The sequence below is a fragment of the Phragmites australis genome, chromosome 9 (genome assembly GCF_958298935.1).
Source record: "Phragmites australis chromosome 9, lpPhrAust1.1, whole genome shotgun sequence".
Lineage (NCBI taxonomy): Eukaryota > Viridiplantae > Streptophyta > Magnoliopsida > Poales > Poaceae > Phragmites > Phragmites australis.
The window spans coordinates 19,750,896-19,777,951 of NC_084929.1; the positions used below are offsets into that span (position 1 = coordinate 19,750,896).

Here is a 27,056-nt window from a genome sequence, read left to right on the forward strand (position 1 = left end):
CAATACGCGCTCCTCCGGATCCTCCTCCTCCTCCTCGGATGCCACCGCCAATGTGTTGTTGAAGAGAGATGCAGCCCCGCTGTGTGCTGCCATGGTGGGTGGAGGGCCGGCGGGGGCAGTGGCTGCAAGAGACTCTGCAGGGGCTGCTTGAGCCCTTGGAGGGTCGTGGCGGTGGCCATGACGGCAAGGACCACGTGTGCGGCGACAGCGACGACGACGGGCACGCTGTTGGCCGAACGGCGAGATGTGTCGTAGAACTGCCGCCTCCAAATCCATCAAACAGCGAAGAACATCTCCAGTGGTGGATGAAGGTGAAGCCATCTTCTTTCTTTTACCTTGATCTAGGAGAGGCCTTTGTGCCTTCTCTGTTGGTGAGGCCGATTGGCCCTTTTTTTTTCTTCTTGCTTCTGTGCAATGGCCAAATGCTCAGTGGTTGATTCTAAGTGCTGATGACGTGCTTGAGTAATTTTGAGAGAGTAAGTAGTCTTTTGATTGATTACTGTTTACACATATATATACATGTTCAAAGGGCATGAACATGTCCATTCAATAGTGAATGGTTGCACTTTAGTTCAATAACTGAAAAGCAGTTAGTGTGCTAATTACTTAATTGATCATATGCATAGAAGTGTCAGTTTGTAATACCATGGTCGATCCAATGCTAAGAGCATCTTCAAGGGATTTTCTTTGTGAACAAGAATTTTTTATGAAGGGATTTTCGTTTCATTTTGTGCTCAACAGCTTCTCTTTATAGTTTTTCGTCATAAAAGGATTCTCAAGATTATTCTATTCAGGACAGGATTCTCTCTTCTTTTACTTCATAAATTTCTTTAAAGTGAAGTTGTTAAAAATCAGAGAAAATAAAAAGAATCGAAATAAGGAGGAAATTCAGAAAAAGAATAAAATGAAGAAAATATAAGGTTGCTCGGAGTGAAGGAAAAGTCTGCTTGCCTTAAACATGTCCCTAAGAAACTTCTACTGAGACATTTGAAATGTCTTCCAGTAACTGAGCCTAGGCATGATTAGCCGTACGTATGAACGCCGATATGGTCCATTAGCTGTATAAATGAAGGTACCATGTACTGAGTTGGAATCAATCGAGCGAATTTTGTTTGGTTTCCGAGCATTGAGCGTGTCCTAGAAACTGTCACCTAACAGTGCGATCGATATGACCGTATGTACCTAAAAAGCTCAACAATCAACGAGTGCTACAAGAACTCAAACTATGCACACAGAAAACGCAGTCCAGCACGATCACTGCGCTAACATGCCTACAAATCAACTCTTTTAGTATCAAGATTAGAGATGCACTCCTACATACTGCATTATATAAGCGTACATAAATAGGAAAAGGTAAGAGCGTTGAAGTTTTAAATGGGGAGCTCTGTTGAACCAGCAAGGCATATGGCTTCAGTTTCTTTCACTGTAATCTAAACCAAATATACAGCTCTACCAATCACACCTGGTAAGCACCATAAAGTAGTCCAACAGAATCAAGCAAAGTACTTAGAAAAGAATTTAAAGAACTAATCGACATATTCGATACTTTGTGGAAAAATGTATAACAACTTAGTAAGCCTGCATCCTAAGATGTAAGAACAAAAAAGAAAAACCATCATATTTGTTAGAAAAATCACATGTTAGTCAATAAATACATCAGGTACATCATGGCAACTCAAAACATATATCAACGTGAACTGTGATGCTGAGTAAAAGAAAATGGCAAATTGGGCAATTGCCTCCCTTGGCCCCTAGGCTGTAACTCCTGGTTTAAAAGCCTACCTGATTCTTGCAGCAAAAAGGTGTGGTCATCTACAAATGTTATCTTGACAAATTTTGATTTCTTTTTCCTCTAAAAAATGGTACAGGGACAACCAGGAAATGTTAACAGCGCGCATTTCCAAGTTTTATCCAAATTAGCTTTGACACAATAATCCTGCAGGGAAGACCAAGTAGATGGTTCAGTTTTTGGAACAAGCAATAGTTAAAAGGTTCACTTGGACTGGCCACATGTCGATGTGTGTGGATGCCCAGTCATGTAAAGTTATAAGCTGAGGAGATATAATTTCATCTTATTAGACTTTTGCTTTGTGATCTTATATACCGGGTTTATGTTTTTTAGATCGCGGCTATGTGCATCCTAGTTATGTAGCATCCGAGGGTAAACTTTTATACGGTTGTATCAACTTTATATAACAATAAGAGATAATAAAACTCTCTTTTCCAAAAAAAATAAATAAAGGTATAACCAAGATAATTACTGGACTACAACAATTACTAAACTGTTTTACAGCTTTATGTCGATAGGATATTCGCAGGACTCCTCAAACATGATGAAATCATGCAACGCACCAGCATGTACACACGGTTACAAGCAAGTCACTCAGTTGTCAGTATTCACTCAGTAGTCAGTACTATGGAAGCACAACGGCATGACATTTCAATCATCTTTCTGATGTAAAGCACGAGGTAGGCTATTACCATTCAGTGCCTCATGGTACACTCGCTTCTCCGCCAGCCCAAGTTCTGAAAGAATTAAGTTACCCTGAAAAGTACAAGTCAAGATTGTCACATGGTAGTCACAATTAGGAATAGCGACTTGCATTCCTAAAGACCATAATTCAGTATATATACATATATACATGTGACAATATATAAAGAATCTATTATAGTTTGGAAATATTACATAGAGAAATATATATATCTAACACCCTCTCGAACTCATATGTGTCAACCACATTAAGTTTGGAGAGATAGAACATGTGTTGAGTTATACTCTGTGTCTTCGTGAAGAAATCAAACAACTAAAACTCGAAAGGAACATACTAAAGAGCAGTCATTGTTACCTTGACTGAAAAAGTGTATTAAAGGTGAATCCATCCATTTGTCTTGACTTCAACATATAGAGACATCATGGGCCATCTCATGGGCCCACGATATATGTGGGCCTAGATATATACATACTTAACACCCTCCTCCCCTCAAACTTAAGGTGGTACAGGAGGCTCAGAAATATTTAGTTTGAGCAAATGAAGCCGATGATGCACTTGAGATTGAGCTTTAGTGAAGAATTCTGTAACTTGCAATTCTGATGATACATACTGAAGAGCAATTATTTTCTGATAACAATGAGACTGAGTAAAGAAAGCATCAACACCAATATGCTTTGCGAGTTCATGCCAGTGTTATTACATAAAAGAGTTGTGGGTGTTTCATAAGAGACTCCAAAATCAACCAACAACCAGCGAAGCCATATAATTTCTAAAGTAGTGGCAAGAGCTCAAAAATCTGCCTCTGTACTGGAACATGATACAGCATCCTGCTACTTGGACTTCCATGTAAGAGCAGAAGTACCAACAAGAATACAATAACTAGTGACAGAACGACGATCCATCGGATCACTCATCCAAGTGGAATCCGAGTAAGCATAAAACTGAAGCGGGCTAGATCGAGCATAAAACAAGCACTGAAGTAGGAGCACTAACAAACTAATCCAAAATATGAACTGCATGAGCAATATCAGATCAAATGATAGTGAGATAAATAAGACTACCCACAAACATCGGTATCGAGAGGGCTCCTCAAGGAGTGTGCCATCAGTAGGACGAAGTTGCAAGTGAAGCCTCATAGTGTAGTAACTATTCAATTATCATTAATGTCAAAGCTAGTCATGAGATCCTGTATGTATTTATATGGAGAAAAATAGAAACATTTGTAAGAGGTCATAACTTCAAACCCCAAGAAGAGTAACTGATAGGGCCTAAATTAGACATTTGAAATTGTTCACTGAGTTGCTTCTTCACATGAGCAATATGCTCAACATCATCTCCTGCAATCAACATATCTTCGACATATAGGAGAAGCAAAGTACGTCCTTTTAACATATCTTCGACATATAGGAGAAGCAAAGTACGTCCTTTTGGAGATAGATGAATAAATAGAGAAAGATCATGATCACTAGGAGAAAAATCAGCAGCCTGTATAATACAAACAAAACGTTCAAACCAAACAAGAGGAGCTTGTTTAAGGCCATATAAAGCACGACGAAGACTACAAACATATCCTTAAGGAGCCTCAACACCTATGACGGTTGCATATAAACTTCCTCATGCATGTCATCATGAAGAAAAGCATTCTTAACATCCATTCGAGAAATAGTCTAGGAACGAGAAACAACTATTGCAATCAAGGTACGAACTGTAGTCATGTGATCAACAAGAGTAAATGTCTCATCATAATCAAGATACGAACGATGATCAGTCTTCTTGCAATGTTCACAAGGAATACCCTATGAGGAACCACCTCTAGTTGTGATGGTTCTCTGAGAAGCTGCAAGTACAATATGGGGTACTAACACTAGAGCAGACGTGGGCAAACAAAGACGAGTCTCTTCAATAATCAAGGCAGATAAAACATCAGCAATGGATGGAGTGGTGGGATTGTTGAACAGCTGCGTACAGATAGACTCAAATTCTGACTGGAGTCCATGACAAAACTGGTACATAAGAAAATTCTCAATGAACTTATTCTTCTTATCACAACACCCTGCACACCCTCCGGTACACTGAAATACCATTGAGAGCAGTGGTCCCATCAAACGATCAAAAACGGTGTCATACTCATCTATGGATAGATCATTCTGCTGAAAACCATGAAGTCTGTCACTAGAGTATGCATGAGAGTACCACTATTCTGAACATATCGACGTTGCAAATAATCTCACATTTCCTTAGTTGTCTTGTGATGCTCTCATAATCAAGGACTTCTTCATACTTAGTGACAATGGCACTCATAACCCTTTCATCATAATTCTTGATTTCAGCAGCACCAGAACCATTTTTTGACTTATCAACAGGTAGAATATCAGTCAAGTGAGATGTCAAAGCATAACCTCTCAATACAGTTTTAAAAAAAAAGTCCACTCTCGATAATTATGACCATCAAGCTTAATAGGGATAGCAATCGCACTTGGTTGTGACATATTGGAAGATGAACAGTAGCAGCACAATAACAACAAAAAAGTGACTGGAAGTGAATAGTAGCAGCACGATAGCCATAACCATAGTAGTAGATCAGCACAGTATCAATGAATATCTCAACCAATCAATACCGCTCTTCCTCTATTCTTCATGATGCAGCACAAAGGAGCATCTCCCTTCCTCTATTCTCCACGGAGCAACACAGAGGAGATCAAGCACAGAGCAGCACATGCCTTTCGCCCCTACCACACTGCAACGGAGGAAGATCAAACAGGCGGGCGACAGGGGCACACAGTGAGCGGACCCCAGGCGAATGGTCGTGCGAACCCCTAGGCGAACAGTGGGAGAAGGCTGCTATGGCGGGGCAGTAGGGGGAGACCACGAAAACAGGACCACGACAACAGCGGGATCCAACCACGACGATCACGAAGGGCCAGCAGGGCCACGGGAGGAGGCTGCTACATCGAGCACGACAACGGCAGGGCTGTGACAGGCAGTGGGATCCGACCGCGATGGCAAAACAGAACAGCAGGGCCACAACGAGCGATGACATTCGCCTGCAGTAGTCAAGACGGCAAAACGGCGATGGCAAGGCTGCGATAGGCGACTTCCGTTGACGGAACGGAGATTGACGAACGGGGGCTATAACCAAGAAAGACATCGGGTAACCGAGGTAGAAGCACCAGAGGAACAACGAAGATTCTTCTTCTTCCGGTAGCAGTTCACCTCAACATGGCCCTCCTTGCTGCAGTAGACGCAGCGAGGGTGACCACCACCACCTGAAGAGGCCACAGGCGACGAAGGAGTCGCACGAGCAGCAGACGACGATGTATTCAAAGACGTAGGTGCAGCAGGCAGACGATCAGCCAACACTAAAGAAAGTGGCATCAGTCCAAAACCACACAGACGAGTCTCCTATAAGCGTAGCTCCATAAGAACCTCTACAAGCGTGACACGAGGATGTTGAGTAAGCAGCTAAGCCCAATGCTGCTCGAACTATGGACGAAGGCGAGTCAGGAACTCATGGAGACATCGAAGCCACGTTCAGCAGCAGATCCAAGCAACACTGACAAGAGTGACAACCAACAACAGAAAGAGAGTCCAACTGACACGACACATCCGACATATGAGCATAGAATGCATCAACTATGGCATCACCCTGCTAAAGAGATTGCTTCTGGCGAACAACAGACAGATAGAGAGCATCTCCAGACGGCTCACAAGTCTGATGAAATGAGTACATATCTGAAAGGTAGTAGAAAACTCAACAATCTTAGAAGAAAACCTATGCTCCACACTCGCAATCAAAATAGACGCTGCACAAGCATCATCATCTACTAAGCACAGTCAAACAACCGATCACAATACAGCTCCAAAGCTTCCTAATAGGCGGAGTAGCCTTCTCATAGGCAGCGGTGGCGACGTCAAAAGCTACTTTGTCTCCTATGTCAACAGTCGACTGCATAGACTCTCGGAAGCTCAAGGAAAGGCGGACAAGGAATGGCGCCACAGAGAACACCACAAAGACGAAGCCCACGCTTGCGAACGCACATATTATTTTTTTCTCTTTTTCATTTTTTCTCTTTTTTCTTTTCTTTTTACCTATCAAGCCTATGTTCGCGTAAGAACAGACAAGAGAGGAGCGGACGGCCGAACAGACCGAATATACCGAACAGTGGGAGCCGGACTTGGATCCGTACGAAGGTGAGCCGGCACCGGGCGAAGGCATGCAGGGCTAAGCCGGGTAGCGCCGAGCGAAGGCGGGAGAGACAGAGCATGGCCCTAGTTCGGGCAGCTCCGGGTGAAGGCGAGCGAGGCCGAGCCAGGCGACGCTAGGGAGAGGTCGGCGGCGCCGAGGGCAGAACAACTCAGACCCGACGGCGCATCATAGAGGCAGAAGAGGGGCAGCACGACACGGATCCGACAGCGAGGTGGGCGAGCAAGCGAGAGCCGACTAGGCACAAGAGCCGCGACAGGAAGCACCAGCCCGGGAAAGCACGGTGCACAGCAAGCAGCAGGAAGACATGGACTAGATCTAGATGGATGAGTTGCTGCGTCCAAAAAGAAACCCAAGCTCTAATACTATGTTAGGAATAGCAACTTGTATTCCTTGGAGAATTGGGCCAATACATATACATATGTAAATATGACAATATGCAAGAAACCCCTTATAGTCTACGGATATTACAGATATATATATATATATATATATATATATATATATATATATATATATATATGACACCTATTCTATACTCCTAGGAGTATGTACTCCTACATGCAATATACCACCTAAACAAACACTTTATACTCTTTTATCATTTTTAGTATACTCTAATACTAATTCTAAGATACTCCAATATGAGTTGTATGAAAAAAAATCAATGTTAGCCTTTCATTTTTGCTATATACTCTTTTTTATACATAAAAGAAGTATATACGCAAATTATGATAAAAATCATAGAATTTCATAAAAAATTTCGTGGGATTTGTATTGTGGTATCTTATAATTACTAATGAAGTATATTTAAAGTGATAAAGAAGTATAACACACGTGTAAAAGTGGTATACGAGAGGTGGGAGTACATACACCCAGGAGTACATACTAGTTTTCCTATATATATATATATATATATATATAACAGTCACCATAGTACACAAAATGGTAGAATAATATCATTCCATGTGATTAAACGTTAGAAAGGATGAACATACCTCCACTGCCATCAATTTCCGCACATTATTTGCATAGAGCTTAGGATCATCCTTTTCTTGCTTGGAAGGATAGTAAACAGGCAGATGGATCACCTCTAGAAAATTGACAAATTGACAGAGGAGCAGAAATACATGGCGTGCCTGAAAGTTTTTCATGAGAATTCAGCAGACTTAAATGGGTACAAGAGAAATTAAGTAGTTTTAGTAAATCACAAACAGAAAGTTCCCTGACAGAATTTTACTCTTAAATCAATTGAAAAACTTCTGAACAACCACCATAAGACACTCAACAGCATTACATATGTACCTTACAAATATGAGAACATTGATCTAGTCATAGCTCTCTCACGAATTGTGTTGAGGGTTGGCAGTTTTAGAGGTAACAATGTTCTCCGTGTTATTTTGCATCTACCAACCAATACCAATGAGGTAGCTTTTAATTCAAAGGTCTAATAGTAGAAATAGTTAAATGAAACGGCACAAAAAGGTAGCAAAATGAATGGGGCAATATTTTTAATGTAATGTTCTAAGCTTAAAAATAATCAAATCCAAACAGTGCTATGGATCAAAAGTTATGTTAATGAGGATAGCACCATTTTTAGGTAGTATATTTCATGGTATTGCTCATGTGTTTATCTCATTACAGGCATTTAAATTGCAAATTTCAAGTATACATAAATTAGCAACTGATACTCACCCCTGACATGGACTCCCATGCTGGATTAAACCTTTTGTAAGGATATCTTAAAATGACTGGCTGAACTGGTGCTTTTGCAAGAAAGGCACCAGTTTTGAATGGAAGTAGATAATCCCCATTTGTAGTTGTGCCCTCTACAATAGTAGAATATAAGGTTATTAGGAAAATTATTAATCATTAAGTAAGATGTGTAAACAAAAGCAAGAGTATTTACACAAGAAAAGTGAAAGAAATTTATAAAGTAATCGATCAAATGTGTGCTTGGAGTTTGGACCACGTAGTGCACATTCCACTATTTAGGCTTCGAGTAAAATTATTGAAGTACTGACCAAAGGTTCTGAATTTGAGCACATACAGCATTTAATGCTTTTTTATAATCAAATATAGCATGAAATTCCATTTCTTATAAGGCAAACATATTGGGTCCATATTTCGAAATAAAAAGAAGAATGAAAATTATATAGTGCTATATACAACAACCCAAAAAGCTCATCACCCAAAGAGCAAAATAATTATGTTTCAAGTACAAAAGCAACAGTTTGGTCTTACAATCAAGACTGGATTTCAAGCCCGCCAAGAGAATCACAAGATGAGAACAAAAGATAATAATGTAATAAACGGATGTCAAAGATTCAGTGAACAAGTAAACAAATATATTCCATAGATAGAAGAAAACGTATATACCACAAGAAAAAAATATAAAAATATATAGTAAAACCCATGCAAATATCCACTCGACAAATAAATAATAAACCAGAAAATGATTGGTTGTTATCCAAAACAAAACTTAACAATAGAGGAGAATGTCAAATATAAAGTTAGTATGAACCAACCAGGGAAGAGTAGCATCATTGGAGCTTTTTTTTGTTGATGAGCACGCTGGATTCTTTCAGTTACGGCACCTGTGTGCAATATAGATTATCAAAAGCGGAAAGAAGAAAATTGGAATAATGTATTCAGTATTCCTGACACAAGAAAGTCAGATATATTACAAAAAGGGCAAAACTGCCTCCTATAGCAGTGTTTCAGAGAGCCAATAGCACCCAATGTCTATAACGAAAAAAGAGGTGTGAGGTGTGTCAGTCTAGTCCTCGTACTGAAAAAGCTAGCAATGCTGTCTAATTCTCAAAACCTTCAAATCTGGTTAAATTCATTAGGCTTTTAAATGGATATCCCATCCAAAATCGTATAAGGATACTCTATAACAGCCTATGTAAAAGTTTAGTGTCATCGTGGCCATATTTTTCAAGTCTTCTGTTTTTCCTTAATTTTTACAGAAAATTTAACTAAGTAATTCCGCGCATCATACTTTTTCTTTACCTTTCAGATCTTTCTTCATGTCTTTTCAATTGTTCTATCTCACAAAATTCTCAATTTTTCCCCGTTCCAGTGGTTATTGAACTTTCTTTACTTTCCCATATCTTCTAGGATTTTTAGTTGGTTATGAAAGTCACTCCCTCCCTCCCTGTCCACCTGTAAAAATTCCATGTGGCAAGAATGGAATCGTGTCTCATATGGTCTGTCTACTGTAGAATATTCCATCAAAATAAATAAAATAAATAGTTCAAGGATGGGATGCTGCACTGTCACTGAATGGACACTTTAGTTCTAGGAGCATGGATGGAATTTACTTGTAGATACTCATGGGCTATTGAAATCTAATTCTTAATCGGTCATGTAGTTGCCAACATTCAATACAGAATTTTCTGAGCAAAATTTAAGTAAGCAGTATTACGTTATATTCCAAAACTGAACTCTCAAGCCTTAATGATGAGAATGTAAGTATTTCTCAGAAGAAGGTAAATGAAAACAAGACATGTATGTCAATTTAAGACCATCAACATCACCATGTACCTGAAACACCTTTGAAATCTGATGTTTTAGACTCCCGCTGAACAAAAATGCATCCAAGACATTTGCTGCATGATAGTATAACACCAGTCATTTTCTTCAATTCAGCTTAAACAAAATCAATATAAATACAAACATTTGTCCAGTAAAACTATCTACTACAGGACAATGTTGTAATTTCGAGTTTTGACTAAAAAATGAGAAAAACATGACACCAAATACAGTAGAGAATGCTAGTACCTTATGAGACCAACTAGGGGCAATCTGGCCACTGATCTCTTCAAGAAGGATAGGCATGTGTAAAAGAGACATGTCAAAATCAATATATTTTAATGACAAGGTTTCAAGAAATCATATGAACAATAACGTCACAATATGTTCGCAGTACCTTAGCAACAAAACTTGGAAAAGAGGCTGACATGTGATAAAGAATATCCGCATAAGATACATGATTAGATACAGTTGCACCTGGCCTTTCCAGTTCTTTAGACTGGTCCACATGCTCATCCTGAAAAACCAAAGAATCACAATAGTCACAAAAGCAGACATATACAATAATCATGCCAATCACCATTCAAAGCCATAAGTAGAACTCAAGCCTACAGTCAGTCAGTAAAGGTTATAATTTAAATTGATACTATATTCTGCTACGAGTGATGACTGCACTACACCACCACCGCCAGGTTTATCACACTATTATCGCATTCTGCTATATGAGGAACTTAAAACCCCAACATCACAAATATTTCTCCACATCTAGCAATGTTTTTGCTGCAAATAAACACATGGACGCATCATGTGGCAGGTCTTCATGTAAGTTGATAAATATGCATATACTAGATGACAGGAGTGGCAAGTCTTCAGGTAAGTTGATAAATACACATATACCAAATGACAGGAAGAACATAGTCAACAATTTAAATTTCTTCCAGTGCATATACTAGAGCCACTTTTGATCCTGAACACCTAGCCCACGAACAAACACCAAGACCACCCAGTCCCACAGGCCATAGCTAGCCATGACGCATTTGGCATTAGATATTATCAATTGTTACACTATCCCGCTCTTCCATTGCTGAGGAATCAAGAAAGCAGGCAGCAGAAAATTAAAACAGAGGCGTGTTTATAGAACTAAAACTATTCATCATCACTACCTCGGCACCCGGGAAGCGGCAGTCGTACTCCCGGATCCAGTAGAACCCGAAGACGAACATCATGGCGCGAGCGAGCGCGCGGCCGCACCGCACGACCCCCTCCCGCCTCCACCCCTCGAGCCGCGCGTACCCGTCCCCCTCGCCGCCCTCCCGCTCCTCCTCCACTCGCAGCGTGCACACGCGGCACACTAGGTAGTAGGCCACGAGCACGAGCACGCCCGCCACGACACGGAGAGGGACGAGGACAACCGCCGAGAACGCCAGCCGTGCCGCCTCGGCCGCCCCAATGGGCCCGAGGCCCATCGGACCGTACGCGTCCCGCCGCGCGTACGGCGCGTACCTCCGGTCCAGCTCCTCGATACTCTCCTGCACCGGCGCAGTCGCGGTCGCGGTCGCGGAGGGGTAGGGCGGCGAGAGCAGTGGCCTCGCGGCGACCTTCTCCTCGCTGTTCATCACGCCGCCGCCGACGAGGCCGGGCTCGGACGAGGTGGTGGTGGCGGCGGAGTCATCGAGTGCCATGGCAGTGGAGGTGAAGGGAAACCCTAACCCTTTGGCATGGGGAGGACGCCGAGATGGAGAATGGATGGTGGTGGCGTGGTCGGTGGCTTGGGCGAGGAGGAGACGACGACCAAAACGGTGGCGGGGGAGAAGGAGGAGGGCCGTTGAATTTTGATCGGACGGCTGAGGTCTGCTGGGAGGTGTTTGATTGGGTTTCGGTGACGATGACGTGGTGGTGAGTAACCGCTTTTTTTGTATTATTATCCTGCGGTTGTGCGATGCTGATACGTGTGAGCTTTGATTTGTAGAAGAGAGGTGCAAGGTATAGCCGCAAACGTCTACTCTAAATTTGCTCTTTGTATGTCTTATCAAGATCAGATGCTCTTTGGTAAGTCGTGAAACTCAACATGCTCAACCTCAGATGTTGTTAATTATAAGGACGTGTTAAATACAAAGTTTTAGTTCTCCATGAAAGAATACGAGGGACTAATTTGTGGATTTTTGCTTGATTGTTGCACGGAATGATTTGATGGGCATAGTAGGTTTAAAAAGAGTGTGTTTTGCAAACTGTGGTTGAATAGTAGGTGTGATTGTGTGTGATGTTCTGCTCTCTTTTTTCTTTTTCCGATGGTTGTTCCTCTCTTAAAGAAAAAAAGTCGGTGTCATCTCTAACCTCAACCAATGGAAGTCTACTCTGTATCGTGCTTTACGGATTAAGCAAGCTTTGCTCTGGACACTAACTATGTGGTTTTAGCTCATGAACATTGATATTTTTCATCTTTGATGCTGGACACTGCGAATCTATGGATATTTGCTAGAAAACACTTTTAAGAGAAACAGCTCGAAATAACCAAAATACCCCTCTCCATTTCATCTCTCTCGGCTCTAGCTGTTCTGCTCCGTCCGTGTTCTCGCGATGCTCACAACGACAAAACGTCAGTCGAACAACACAAACAAAGATACATCTCAAGAAAAAAAAAAAAGAAACAGAACAGGCATGATGGATTAGAGTGAGTAATACTGGTTTTTTTTTAATATCTAACTATAGGTATACGTGCATAAGAAGTACATTACATTCAGACAGGTATATACAACACATATTCGGTAACTCCAGATATAACAGAACTAAATTAGCGGTACCTAATACATCCAGAATCAAGAAAGTACATACTAGGAAAGTTTAGATTGGTTACCCAACTCGATACAACCGGTATTCAAAACAGATCTATCTACTTAGATGTCAATGAAAACAACTCTCTATTGACTACGGTTGGATAGGAGTCTATACCTCACCCCTATATAAGACGGAAAAGTTGGAGGAAACACACGAGCGAACAAGAGAGAGGCAAGCATCATGACCCCCACGGAGGAGTTACTCGACAACTTCAATCATAGGATAGATTAGATCCAATTAACTCCTTGTAATAGTCTTAGCTATCTTATTTGTACTCGAGATCATCAATATATGGCAGCAACACCCCCACTGGACGTAGGGTATTACTCCAATCGGAGGCCCGGACCTGTATGCATCATTTGTCTCGTCTCGTGATTAATCACTACACTCGAAGGTATCCAATCAATTTACAAACATATTATCGGGAACTAATCTTCGACAGTTGGCATGCCAGGTAGGGGCATTCTTTTGTTTTGTAGGATTAATCATGCATCGGACTCATTCTTGCATCGTATTCTCCGACGCCAGCTTCTACGACTACTTCAAGTCGATGGCCGATATCTTCGAGTCCCTCCCGTCGACTCGAAAATCATCTTCGGAACTATGGTTTTCCGTTAGGACGATCAAGGTGGACTGATCCCCATTGGTACCCTCAACTCCAGACCATTGGATGCGTACCGCAAGGTGGGACATCTCGAGTGGGATCCCACGGAGCCTAATGTTCTCCACTGCATGGACACCGATAACGACGAGGGTTACGACGATGACTCTAACGCTAGCTAGAGCAGTTGAAAAAATCGATTCTTGTTTATGGCTAGATACGACGACCCCCCCCCCACCAGCTAACCCAATGGCGATAGATCCAAACGCCGTGGTCGACAATGGCACGAAAATTCTTGGAGATCCAGCCACAGTCGTCACTACCAACAGTACTGGCGCTGAGTTACCACTTGAAACATCCGTATATGGAGCCTTATGTGCACCCGACATGACCCTCCATCGGCGGACCACAAGAAGAAAGATGCCCCCTGGCCTTTCCCGACGACTTCCGGTGGGTACCTACACCCATGAAAACCCACGGCTTAAGGGACAAGCTCCCTCCAAACAGTCATCATGAGGCTTCATCGGCTCAACCGCAACCGAACCTCTGTAGCGACATATTCAGTACTCCGGACACTAACATGCAAGGAGCTCATCTGATTCTCAGATCACTTCCAGAATTGGATCCGACGAATCCACTAACTCATATGGTCAATGAAGTCAAAAGCATACTCGATATAGCTCAAACCCAAGTCGCTCGAGCAAACAATCCCCACAACTCCAAGCCCCCCAGTCGGAACTGTCCTGGCTCGAGGAGCCACGGGCGGGAACGCTCTCGAGTAGAGGAATCTCAGATGGAAAGCTCAAGTGGTCAAGCCCGAATACGATATTATGGGCCAAACTGTAGCTCCCTATCCATAGGCGCAGAAATCAGGAAGATCTGAGGAATCGTATTCCTCACAACCGGCATGATTTATGTATGGCTATCGAAAACCGCCGTGAGGAATGCCGTGAAGACGATCTCCGCTACTACGAACGTAGATCTACAGGACGAGCTGGTCGACATGACTCCCCTGCTCGAAGAGACAGGTGTGACAATCCTCCACCACCTCCTCCTGAAGAGTTCGACGGGGGCTGCGAGGCTTTCGTACGCGAACTCCAGTCAATTCGGTGGCCCGAGAAGTTCAAAGCACGCCCGATCCAGAAGTATGACGGGAAGATCAATCCCAATGAGTGATTGCAGATCTACACCACTGTCAATCGAGCAACTGGTGGTGGCAATCGAGTAGTGGCCAATTACCTGTTAACCACCCTCGATGGACCCGTAACGTCTTGGTTGCTAAACTTGCTGCCCAACTCGATTCGTTCGTGGGAAGAATTTAAGGCTCAGTTCATAGTCAATTTCCAAGGCACATTTGAGCGCCTAGGAATGGAGAACGACCTCCACCAGCTGCACTAAGGCGATGACGAATCCCTTCGAGATTTCATCCGCCGGTTCAGCGACAAGCGTAACACGATCCCGGACATCTCTGATGAGTCGGTAATCATTGCCTTCAAACGAGATGTTTAGGACACGGATTTGCGTGGAAAGATGGCTACTCGGAAGATCTGCACGATCAAAGAGCTTTTCGAGTTAGCCGACAAGTGCGCAAAACCCGAATCCTCGAAGAGAGGAGGAAAGAAGAAAAAACCCGATGACAAGCACAAGGGTCCCGATACGACTATAGCTGCGGTCGATAGGAGCAAATCACGCATCACTAAGGATAACAAAGGCCGCAGTCGAGGTGGCGGAAAGTGGTGTCCCATCCATCGGAGCAACCAACATGACTTCGACGAGTGCTTTGTGTTCAAGAAGAAACTTGATAAAAAGATCAAGGCAAATGCTGAGCGTGGTAATAAGCAGGTTAAGTCAAACGTTGAGGGTGATGAGCCCCAGTTCCATAAGGCTGACCATAGCTTGGCACACATCTTCGGAGGATCCGCCACGTATGAGTCCAAAAGGCAGTACAAGGCGGTCAAACGAGAAGTCAACCTGGCCCTAACTGGGCTCACTTGGTATCTCAAGTGGTCGGAACAGTCGATCACCTTTGATCAAACTAACCATCCAGCTGCAGTACCACATCCTGGTCGGTACATCAAAGTTTCCAGAACTCTAATCGATGGTGGTAGTTCACTCAACCACATTTTCTTCAAAACATTGGACAACATGGGAATTCAGAGATCAAAGCTTAAGGAAGGAGTCGAGCATTTTCACGGCATAACTCCCAACTCATCGACCATGCCTCTCGGCCAGATCGAGGTACCAGTCACATTTGGCATGCCCGTCAACTTCCATACAGAAAAGCTGACCTTTGATATCGCGGACTTCGAGATGACGTACAATGTGATCTGAGGCCGCCCAATGCTGGGTAAGTTCATGAAGGTGGTTCACTATACCTACAAACACTCAAGATTCCGGGTCCCAATGGAGCCATTATAGTTAAAGGAGATTAGTGCGCAGCAGTCAAATGTGACAAGCAAAGCCTGGATATAGTCGAACACTTCAGTCGAGTGGTCATCGCTCCTAAGGACGCAAATTCTAAGCGTCAAAGGCACCAAGGTGTCGTCGAGGCCAAAGATTTCAGGCTCGTATGTCTTGCTGGCACTTCTAAATCCGACGACACCAAAGGCAAGACCAGCGACGGTGTCAGCAACAAAAAGACTGATGGTTGCATCAATGTAGTGCCCCTCGACCCGTATGAACCATCCAAGATGTTTAAGGTTGGTGCCAATCTTGACCACAAATAGGAACTCGAGCTCATCAACTTCCTCTAAGCAAACTAAGATGTGTTCGCATGGCAACCGTACAATATGCTTGGGGTCTCCATGGAGGTGATCGAGCATCTACTAGCTGTTAAACCCGATGCCAAACCTGTGGTGCAAAAGAAGTGAAGATTTGTAGAAGATAGGAAGCGAACCATCTAGGAGGAGGTCGATAAGCTTCTAAATGCGGGCTTCATTCGAGAAGTGTGTCATCCTAGATGACTCGCAAATCCCGTCCTCGTCAAGAAGACTAATGGCAGATGGAGAATGTGCGTTGACTTCATCGACCTCAACAAGGCTTGTCCCAAGGATCCTTTTCCTCTCCCGTGCATCGACCAGATCGTCGACTCTACGGCAGGCTGCGAGTTGCTATGTTTTCTAGATGCCTATTCACGGTATCACCAAATTAGTATGAGATTAGACGATGAGGAGAAAACGGTTTTTACTACTCTTTTCAGTGTATTTTGCTATGTAAAGATGCCTTTCGGTTTAAAAAATGCTGGTGCTACGTATCAAAGGTGTGTTCAAAACTATCTACAACCCCAAATCGGGCGCAATGTAGAAGCATACGTCAATGATATTGTAATCAAATCAAAAATCGGAAACGCATTGGTTGACGATCTCAAAGAAACGTTCGATAACCTTAAGAAGTATCGCACGATGCTCAACCCCAAAAAGTGCACATTTGGTGTGCCATCCGGCAAGCTTTTCAGCTTCCTGGTGTCAAGTTGAGGCATTGAGGCCAACCCGCGTAAAATTGAGGCTCTCGACCAGATGCGGTCACCTCAAACACTGAAAGAGGTCTAAAAACTGACAAGTTGCATTGCTGCTCTTAGTCGATTCATTTCCATGATGGGTGAGCGAGGGATGCCTTTCTTCAAGCTGTTGAAGAAACAAGACCGATTCGAGTGGACAGAAGAAGTGGAGCATGCCTTCCAGGACTTAAAAAGGTACCTATCGTCTCCATTAATCCTTACACCGCCTAACAAAAAAGAGGAGCTTATTTTGTATATTACAGCTACCCCACAAGTTGTAAGCACGGTACTGGTTGTCGAATGGGAATGTCCCGAGAAAAAGGCCAAGGTCCAGAAACCTGTTTACTATGTGAGCGAGGTTCTACATGATGCTAAGCTATGATACCCGTAAGTACAGAAGCTGATATATGCAGTCTTGATGTCTTCCCGGAAATTACGGCACTACTTTCAAGCGTACAGGATCACTGTTATGACAATGTATCCGCTGAAGGATGTAATACGCAATCAGGAAGCTACTGGGCGAATCACACAATGGGCGGTAGAGCTAAATGAGTTTGACGTAAGTTACGCACCACGCACAAACGTGAAATCTGGAGTGTTCGCGGACTTCATCGTCAATGGATAAGCGTTGAAGAAACAAGGCCAAACATAGTCGAAGATCATTGGACGCTTTTCTTTGATGGATTGCTCATGCTCCAGGGCACAGGGGCTGACATTGTACTCAAATCTCCAATGGGCGACCAACTCAAGTTTGTTGTTCAATTACACTTTAAAGCTTCTAACAATATTGCAGAATATGAAGGACAGGTAAACGGGCTCCGCATAGCTGCCTCGCTTGGAATTAAACAACTTCTTGTGAAAGGGGACTCACGCTGAGTGAGGGGACAACGACGATCTACGATGGATGCTTCTTCCCTCTCCTTCTTAGGCCTGCTACTTGAGTTCTCGTCACCGGAGGAAGTGATGATGATGACCTTAGGAGGTACCATGGTGAGAGGCCTAGAGGAGAGGACTTCTTGGATTGGCTTAAGAGGCGGAGATGGAGTGGAGGCCATGGCTTCAAGATCTACGAGTCCTAGGAGTCAAGGGGCAAAGGAAACAAAGGAGAAGACGGACAAATGGTTTCGAGTCCCCTCTATTTATAGAGGGGGAAATGGGTCATACTGTGTAAACGTAGCCGTCTAGATCCGAAATGATGGCGTCTCCTTTGGCGCGTAGCACATTTGGTGGAAGTCATGATGGCATTATGGCTTGTCTCGTCTCTGCAAAGAGGGATGGGCAGCCATTATGATATGTCAGATCAATGTTGCGGTGAAAACGAGTACAAATGGGAGTGGGGTCTTTTAAATACCCACCTACCCGGCGGTTTGAGTTTACTCAATAACCACATTGCAGTTAAAACCATAACACTCGGGGGCTTGCATTCTTGAGTATATGGTCAAGAATGAGCTTTACTCTTTGACCGACTCAATCATCGAGTACATGGTCGAGAATGAGCTTTACTCTTCAACCGACTCCATTATTGAGTACATAGTCGAGAACGAGTTTTACTCTTCGTCCGACTATGCTATCGAGTACATAGTTGAGAGCTATAACACTGCTCTCCGATCAATGGTATAGGTATGTCCTTTTCTACTCTCCGATTGACTAATTTTTTCCTCGACCATAGAGTCAGGGGCTACACCGTAATACCATATTTTTTATACATTTTTGCAAAATTTTATCTGGCTCTATGTCGATCACGTTAAATAGAACCAACTGAGGCATGTATTGGGTCAATGACGGACAACTATACCTCAGGAGGCATAAAGGCACAAAGATTGTCAGACATCTCACACCTAACGGCCAAAAGGGTTCTGAAGTCGTAGTCTGCTTCGCGTGTGCTCTCTATCGAGTTCATATTTGTATGCTGATCGAATGCGAAATTGATAAAAGTTTGCAAAAAATTGATAAGCTCTTTCTTTTCCTACCTCTGTATTAGTCTTTTCCTAACTATTACAGCCTTCTCGAGTACTCAAGGGACGCGTATCTAATGGCTTATCTAGTTAAGATTTTAGGTGTTGAGAGATGTGTAATCGTATGGTCTTGAGAACGATGACAACATGTATCTTTCAGTTATTGCATCTACTTATGCTAATCCTATTTCATCGACAAGGAAATAGCTAACAAAAGCATAATAGATTGGCAAAGTGTAGCATTGTTGAGTGCATTCTCAGATCATAAAATATGTTTTACAAGTGCCAGAACAGGATGGACCATCAATCCGAGGGACTCCCCTCACTATCGTCACTAGGCAGACTAAGCCTTAGTGACTCGACAAAGGCTGGAACTACCGGCTGGACGCTTTCTACAAGTTTTGCGGCCTCCTCTCTAGGACAAACCCGACTGTCACCAATGAGGTATGGAGCGCGGGGTTATAACTCTTGAGGATACCTAGCAATGTGGCGGCGCTTGCAGAGGATGCTTGGGACATAAGGTCCAGGGTCTGCCCCTTCAACTCTTGAAGAGCCAGGACAACAACATCCCTCTGAGCGATAACTACATCCCTTTCAGTCATCATCGCCTTCTTTTCAGCTTGCGTGTTGTTCACTTGATTCCTGAGTCTCTCCCGATACTTGACGTCGTCATCAATCTTCTTCATTGCGTTAGCAAGAAGTTTTTTCTTGTTGCTACAAGAGGACTCAAGGCCTGAAAAAGGTAAACCAGAAAGTAATTTTTTTTAATCACCCAATAATCGAATCACACACTTGTGATCAGGGATAGACTTACGTTCAATTTTCTCCCTCATGGCTTCATTGTGATCAGGTACAGACTTACGTTCAATTTTCCCCCTCTTGGCCTCGAGCTTCTTGTGGTTGTTGGCCTCGGCAGTAGCTACCTGAGCACTTGTAGCCTGAAGAAGAACCTTTATCGCCGCCCACGGGTCATTGGTTGGGATTGATATTGAAGTTTCATTTCCCTTGACCTGCGGGTCTTCTTCTAGCGCGCTCGAGGCAGGATCTCTAATTGGAGCCGAGGCCGAGTCAACCGGGGAAGTCAGCCTCGGATGACTGGTCAAGACGCTGGTAGCCTTGGTTTGCGCCTTAGTCGATAGTTTTTAATCAATAGAATAATGGAAGAGGGAAACAAAAGACTGCCAGTCGACCAGTCGAGATCAGGATCTAGGACAAACCTCTTTGAAATCAGAAAGTGCGAAATGATGCTTGACTTTAGCCTTTTTGTGGTCGCCTTCTTCGTTGGTGGAGGAGTTACACATGGACCAGGCAAAGCCAAGACATCAGTAGCCCGCAAAGAACCAGATGATAAGAATTCATTATTGAGTGAAAGTATGACCAACTAAAGAGCGATAATTTGACTGAAATTACCTCTCTAGTCGAGTCATCAGGTGTGATAGTCCCTCAAGTTGGTGATTGCAAGGACGCGCCAGACGTCCCCTAAAAAAGCCACCTACACAAATTCATCATTAGTAGTATGACCAAAGTAAAATCGATAACTCGAGAAGAGTTACCTTCTCGACCGAGTCATCGAGAGTGGCGGTCGCTCGAGGAGGAGATTGGGTGGGTACACTCATCGTTCCCTAACAAAAGGCCACTCATCCAAACTGAATGCATTCAAGTATCCACTTAAAAATTTGAAAGGAAATAAGAAGATAATAAGAATTTTGATCAGCATACCCGAGGGCTCATTCTCTTGCACTTGAGATGGCTCGAATCAGGCAGCAGGTGAAAAGACGAGGATGATCTCTTCGATCGAAGGGACCCCTCGGCCTCCTCATTGGCTAATCCTTTCCCCTTGTGGATAGCATCGGCGGAAGAAGCACCGTCGAGATCAAGGACCTTGCTCGAAATGATATGTTCTTGGTGGAAGACTGGCGCTTGCAGTCATACAGACAAGTCAGATCAAATAAACAATAATCGGTCCTACGTTTCCATTAAGAAAATCCTTACGCCTGGTCAAGGATTCCCTAAGGAGTAAGGTAGAATGCCACACTCTGGTGCACTAGAAGAGAAAATCTTGTTCAACCGGGCGGTGACATCCTGTGCTGGCAGGGCTGAAAAAGAGAAGAAAGTTTTAATCGACGAAGCTTGAAGATCATAGCAAAACGAAAAGGGCAAAGTGCTAACTAAGCCTTATATCCGGCTGCATCCCTGGAAGCATCCTCATCCCCATTGTATTCCTAAGCCAGGCGCGTTCGTGCCTTCAAGGGACTCAATCTCTTATTAATAAAGTCTCTGGCCACATGCCACCTAGTTAGGCCAAATTGCTTCAGCATGCCAATCCTGTTGGCGAAGTAGGTGGTGTGGTCAGACTCTCGATAATCTTGTGTCTAAAAAAGATTTTGGACGGAAAAAAGACATCTATACACTAAAGAAAAACCAATCGGGTCGGGATTGGAGACGTAAAACCAAAGTTTTTTCCAATCCTTCGACCAAGAGGAGGTTAGAGGAACCAAGATATAGGAGTTTTCATTCCACTCCACAATTGGAAACCACACCCCTCGACATATTTATTCTCGGTAATCCTCTTCTGTTTATAAAAATACTAAAAAAGATTCAAACTTGGCTCGATGCCAAGGAAAACCTCACAAAGATGAACAAAAATACTCAACATAGTGACAGAATTGGGGTTCAGGTGGTGAAGTTCAATTTGATATCGATCAAGTACATTGAGAAGAAACTTGAAAGGAGGGATGTTAAATCCGCAACAGAAGAAAGACTCGAAAACTACAAACTCGTGCTCGATCTTGCAGGAAGGGAATCTCTCACCGGATGTCGTTGTCCATTCAACCAGCCTGCGTGGCGGCACCACTCCTTCTGCTAGCCGAGATTCTTGCATCGTCGAGGGTGTTCAGTCCTCGATCATGAACCTCGCTTCATCGTAGTCATCGGGTGAGGCACCGGCGGCTGCTGCTTTCAACCGCTTCTCCGGTGAGGAGGAAGTCAGGATCTTCGAGGAAGAGCTGGGATCCATGAATCTAAAATTCTTTCTAGCGGTGGTGCGTGCTAGGGTGGAGAAAGCTGAAAGGCTTGTACAGGTTGACTGGTGGCAATGACGTGGAATGGCCGCTGCAAGTCCGTGTCTTATGGGTATATAACCAAAAAGTTACCGCCTCTTCGACCACTCCCACCTTTACAATGCTTCGACCGATGCAAAAAGAGGAACGATGATGACGTGTGAATCTCTACACACCCTTCTGCCGCATTAAATGCGCCTATACCCGCTGTTTCAAATTTTGAAAGGTTTTTTAACTCTACTCAGAATCGGGTGTCGATTAGTTGAGTTCTTTAATCTTTTTCTTCAAGTCTCGAGTGTGGTTAGCCACAGAGCGCTCGACCCGACTGAGCTTGCACTCGGTACTCGAGGAAGGATCCGTCCATACTCAATTCTTTCAATTATGGGTCTGATCCACTTTACTCGACCATGCTTAAACTTAGCGGTACTCGAGTGGGTGCCTACGGAAATCTCTCCTCCTGGATAGAGTTAGGGGGCTACTGTTAAATATCTAACTATAGGGTATATGCGCATAATGAGTACATCATACACAGACAGGGTATATACGATGTATATTCAGCAGCTCCAAATATCACGGAACCGAATCAGTGGTACATACACCTGAAATCAAGGAAGTACATACTAGAAAGGTTTAGATTGATTACCCAATTTGTTATGACCAGTATTCAAAATAGATCTATCTACTTGTACGTCAAGGAAGATAACTCCCTATCGACTATGGCTAGATAGGAGTCGGTACCTCACCCTATATAAGGCAGAAAGGCTAGAGGGAAGACACGATGAAACACACGAGAGAACAAGAGAGAGAGGCAAGCATAAAGACCCCAACAGAGGAGTTACTCGATAATTTCAGTCCTAGGATAGATTAGATCCAATCAACTCCTTGTAATAGTCTTAGCCACCTTGCTTGTACTCAAGATCATCAATATACTCCAATCGGCAGCAACACCCCCACATGACGTAGGGTATTACTCCAATCGGAGGCCCGAACCTGTATACATCGTTTGTCTCGTCTCGTGATTAATCCCTACACTCGAAGATACCTAGTCAATTTACGGATATATTGTCGGGAACTAATCTTAGACAGTTTTGATTCGGTTAAACTTTTAAAACTGTAACCATCAATAGTTCTAAAATATTTAGTTTGAAAACATAAAATCATAGTATAGATTTGTCTTGAAAAATACTTTCATAATATTATATTTTTATTAGATACAACTATATTCTAATAAAAAATAGTAGTCAAAGTTACATATCGAATATCATAAAAAATCAAAAACATTATATATTTTTGACCATAGAGATAATTGAGAGGTATGTTTGCCTTTCATCAAGCTGAGAGGGAGACGACCAAGAGAGGGGAAGTTAGTCCTTGGCTTCAATTGGAGAGGAAGCAGGTGTACACTATATAAGAAGCATCCAACAAGTGGGTCCAAAGGCAAAATAGACCATTTCATGACCTTTCCCTCTCTTATTGAATCCGAGCAAAAATCCAAAAGTAGACAATATACACGATCATATTTACCGAAATAGATAACATGTTGTCATATTTACAATTCTAGCATTCGTATTCGGCACCTCATTTACCAAAAACTATTTTCGGTATATGAGGTACCAAATATGGGCTGGCCCCACCATATTCGGCACACAAGGTATTGAATATAGCACTATGGACCATATTCAGCACCTCATATGCTGAAAATCAAGTGTATGTGGTACATGAGGTGTCGAATATGGTTTGGACCATATTCGGCACCTCAAGTGCCAAAACTTTTCTAGATTCCGTGCGGTCGCTTTGCTCATGTGCTTGTGGTAACTTCTCTTGTAACGCTTGTGCTTGTGTGGTAACTGCTCTTACAAATTTTTGACAATGTGTGTGCTTGTTTGGTAACTGGTCTTACAACATGTGTGCTTATATGGTAATTGCTCTTACAACAAGTGTGCTTGTGTGGTAACTGCTCTTATAAATTCTTACAACGTGTGTGCTTGTGTGGTAACTGCTCTTACAACGTGTGTGCTTGTGTGGTAATTGCTCATAATGGATTCTTAATACGTTTGTGCTTGTGTGGTAACTGCTCTTACAACGTGTGTGCTTGTGTGGTAATTGCTCATAATGGATTCTTAATACGTTTGTGCTTGTGTGGTAATTGCTCTTACAATGCGTGTGCTCATATACCCAAAATTTAGGTATTGGAATTGGTTTTAGGCATATGTTGGAGTTGCCCTAACACTTCTTGTTTGAATCTCTGTCATGTGGTCACCTCGTGTCTAAAGATAGAGTTAGGATAGAGGTATTGTCATTTTATACTTAAAGCTCTTATCACTTCTTGTCTAAGGGCAGAGTCAAAGCATAGTTATGAATATATGTCATGGTTTGAGCCCAAGCACATTATTGTTAGTAATGGTCAACTTTTGACAAAATTAGTAATGATTTGTTAATTTAAATGTATATTTTAAAATTCCTAATTCATCATGTAGTCTCAAAGGCTGTGAGCAGCTTTAACACTTAGCCATGTTTGAATATGCACAATTTAAAAAGTAGTAGTGGCAATATTCCCCTTGTATCATTGATATCAAAATGCATAGTTCATAGTTGTTGATTACCTAGATCATCTCAAGATGGCAGTGGAAAGTGGTGATGTAAACTAGCAAAAGAATGCCAGTTATGCCAATCCATGTTATCAGGGTAAGATGATTGTCGTCTCTGAGATGGTGATTAGAAGTTGTGAGGATGGGTAGAAGCAAATCCACCAACATCTTCATGGTCATCAGTGTCCTCAGGAGATGGAGACCTCGGAGGGAGGGGTTATTGTGGCATGAAATCATTATCCTCGTCGTCATCTTTAGCTATCATGGTAGGAGCATGTCCTATTTTCTTGTCGATCGTATGCCACATCGATGTGGTGTGTGAATATTCTCTTGCAGTGTTTCTTGAACCTTCTCCTATATTGCTGCTGGAGCATCGAGACATTGGTGGTATGAAATCATCGTCCTTATCGGCCTCGTCATTTTCTGGTTGAATAGTAGAGGACACCCTTGTCCTCCTTAGGTTCACTGAAATTTGTTGTCTTCTACGCGAACCAGGTATCACACCACCGCCGAAGAGCATATACATCACCAAGAAGTTAGGGATTTCTTCGTTGATCAACTCAGCATCTTTCGAGAAAACCTAACGAAAAAAAGATAAGCAACATGACCAAATAGAAAATGATAAATCTGGATGTGGGATGCATATTGGTCGGGCAACATCATCATCCTTTTTTGCATCATAGAGAAACCTAGCACATAATGATGGCCGGCTAGTTCGCACACCCTGAGATATATTTGACGTCGCTCGTGCAAGAGGGCCCTAGGGTCATCGGTGGTTACATGTTGGAGTGGAGCGGTTAATACGGACTAGAAGGGTCTTGCATGCAATTTGAACACGACTTTGATTAGGTTGTTCACCTTGAAGGGATCATTCTTCTATCCATGCACAACCTGGAATGAGACATTTAATGAATGCTATATCAATCATTGTAGGTGTCCATGAAAAGCATGTACTAGAAGATCCCACCATAGATTTATTGCTCCTTGACTACAATGTTCTAGCTCTGCACCAAAGCACGAATCCCTCATTATTTAAGAAACATTAAATAATTATTAAATATTATAATTAATATATAACAATGCTTAATAAATAAAATTATGTGCCATAATTATTTGACAAATATTAAATAAATTAAAAATAATTACATCAACAATATAGTGAATAAGACATAATAGAGATAACTACGAAAATAAAGTGAATAATACATGTGTCATGACCAAGTACAAGTGCACTGCCTACTCAACGACGACGACGCCACACGCAATCCCTAAGAGTGTAAGTGTCTAGCGGGTGTGTGGTCTTCATCCCAGCGGCCTGTGCTAGCCCCTGCCACGTGTGCCCTTGCTTGTCATCGTCATCGTCTTGCCCTATTGGACCCCCACCGAACATGTATCCTGACCTGCTAACTCGGCCCTGCATGTACCATGATGAAGGATCCTCATGCGAAAGTGTGAATGCCTGTAGTACGTGCTTCGATGGAATCCATTAAGCCGAAGTCTCACTATGCTGGTACCACTATGAACCCCCAGGTGCATCAGGATATTGGGGGTACTAGCCACTTAGAAGCTCGGCGAAGCTACCGCCCTGCATTGCAGCAATACAGTCAAAATCATGTGTGCCACTCCAGATAGGTGTCTACTACGTGCGGTCAATGACGTCCTCGTGATGAGTCAATACTACAGGCAGCGGTGTCATCATAGTCTGAGGAGGTTGTGTCCACGACAGGGGATGTGAACCTGGTGTACAATACTCGCGCTCAGGAGCCTCTGTGCACACCTCGGCTTCATCACCGGAACGTGACACATGATGCTTCGCAATCGAAGGTGCCTCTCGCAACTGTGCCCAAATGGGTTCATCACAGGCACTGGACGTCACAGGCGCCTACTGTGGGAGGCACGAGACGAGTCCGTAGCTGGTAGGTCATACCCCCTCGAACATGGGGCACAACCACCTAGACCATGTAACACGGACAGCAAGCGAGACCCTCTCATCATCATGTAGTCCCGGAGAGGGTTCTGATCCCTTCACGTTGATGACCCACTTGCTTCCCCCACAAGCTTGCTCCACCTACGTATGCATTTTGTACGCCGCTTCGATCTGTATAAGATGAGGATCATGTCAGTAATACATAGGTTTAACTAATGAAAATCGATACAAATACCGCATCACTTACCGCAACATGAAGAAGGCGGGCACCATCCTCGGGGAAGGGTCTGGGGGGTTGACCCAACAAGTCCGCTGAGTAAGGTGGCACGCATGCACGAATGGTACCACGAAATGTACTCCTA

The 27,056-nt window shown here is 43.1% G+C and overlaps 1 protein-coding gene across 6 annotated transcripts; it reads right to left on the reverse strand.

The window, feature by feature from the left end:
* Positions 1 to 1,593: 1,593 nt before the first annotated feature.
* LOC133928745 (lysophospholipid acyltransferase LPEAT1-like) lies at positions 1,594 to 12,127 on the reverse strand. Of its 6 annotated transcripts, XR_009911518.1 has the most exons (10): positions 11,397 to 12,124; positions 10,631 to 10,750; positions 10,483 to 10,520; positions 10,246 to 10,310; positions 9,225 to 9,293; positions 8,392 to 8,525; positions 7,695 to 7,835; positions 2,847 to 3,119; positions 2,482 to 2,545; positions 1,594 to 1,936 (listed from the first exon to the last, which is right to left on the reverse strand). XR_009911518.1 is itself a non-coding variant. In XM_062375208.1 (9 exons), the coding sequence occupies exons 1-9, from the start codon at positions 11,913 to 11,915 to the stop codon at positions 1,917 to 1,919; spliced, it is 1,170 nt and encodes a 389-aa protein (XP_062231192.1). In that variant the 5' UTR covers positions 11,916 to 12,120; the 3' UTR covers positions 1,594 to 1,916. The 6 variants fall into 6 exon arrangements, 3 of the variants coding, with proteins under 3 accessions (XP_062231192.1, XP_062231191.1, XP_062231190.1); XM_062375208.1 differs by lacking the exon at positions 2,847 to 3,119 and having other exon boundaries at positions 11,397 to 12,120; XR_009911517.1 differs by lacking the exon at positions 1,594 to 1,936 and having other exon boundaries at positions 2,228 to 2,545.
* Positions 12,128 to 27,056: the final 14,929 nt, after the last annotated feature.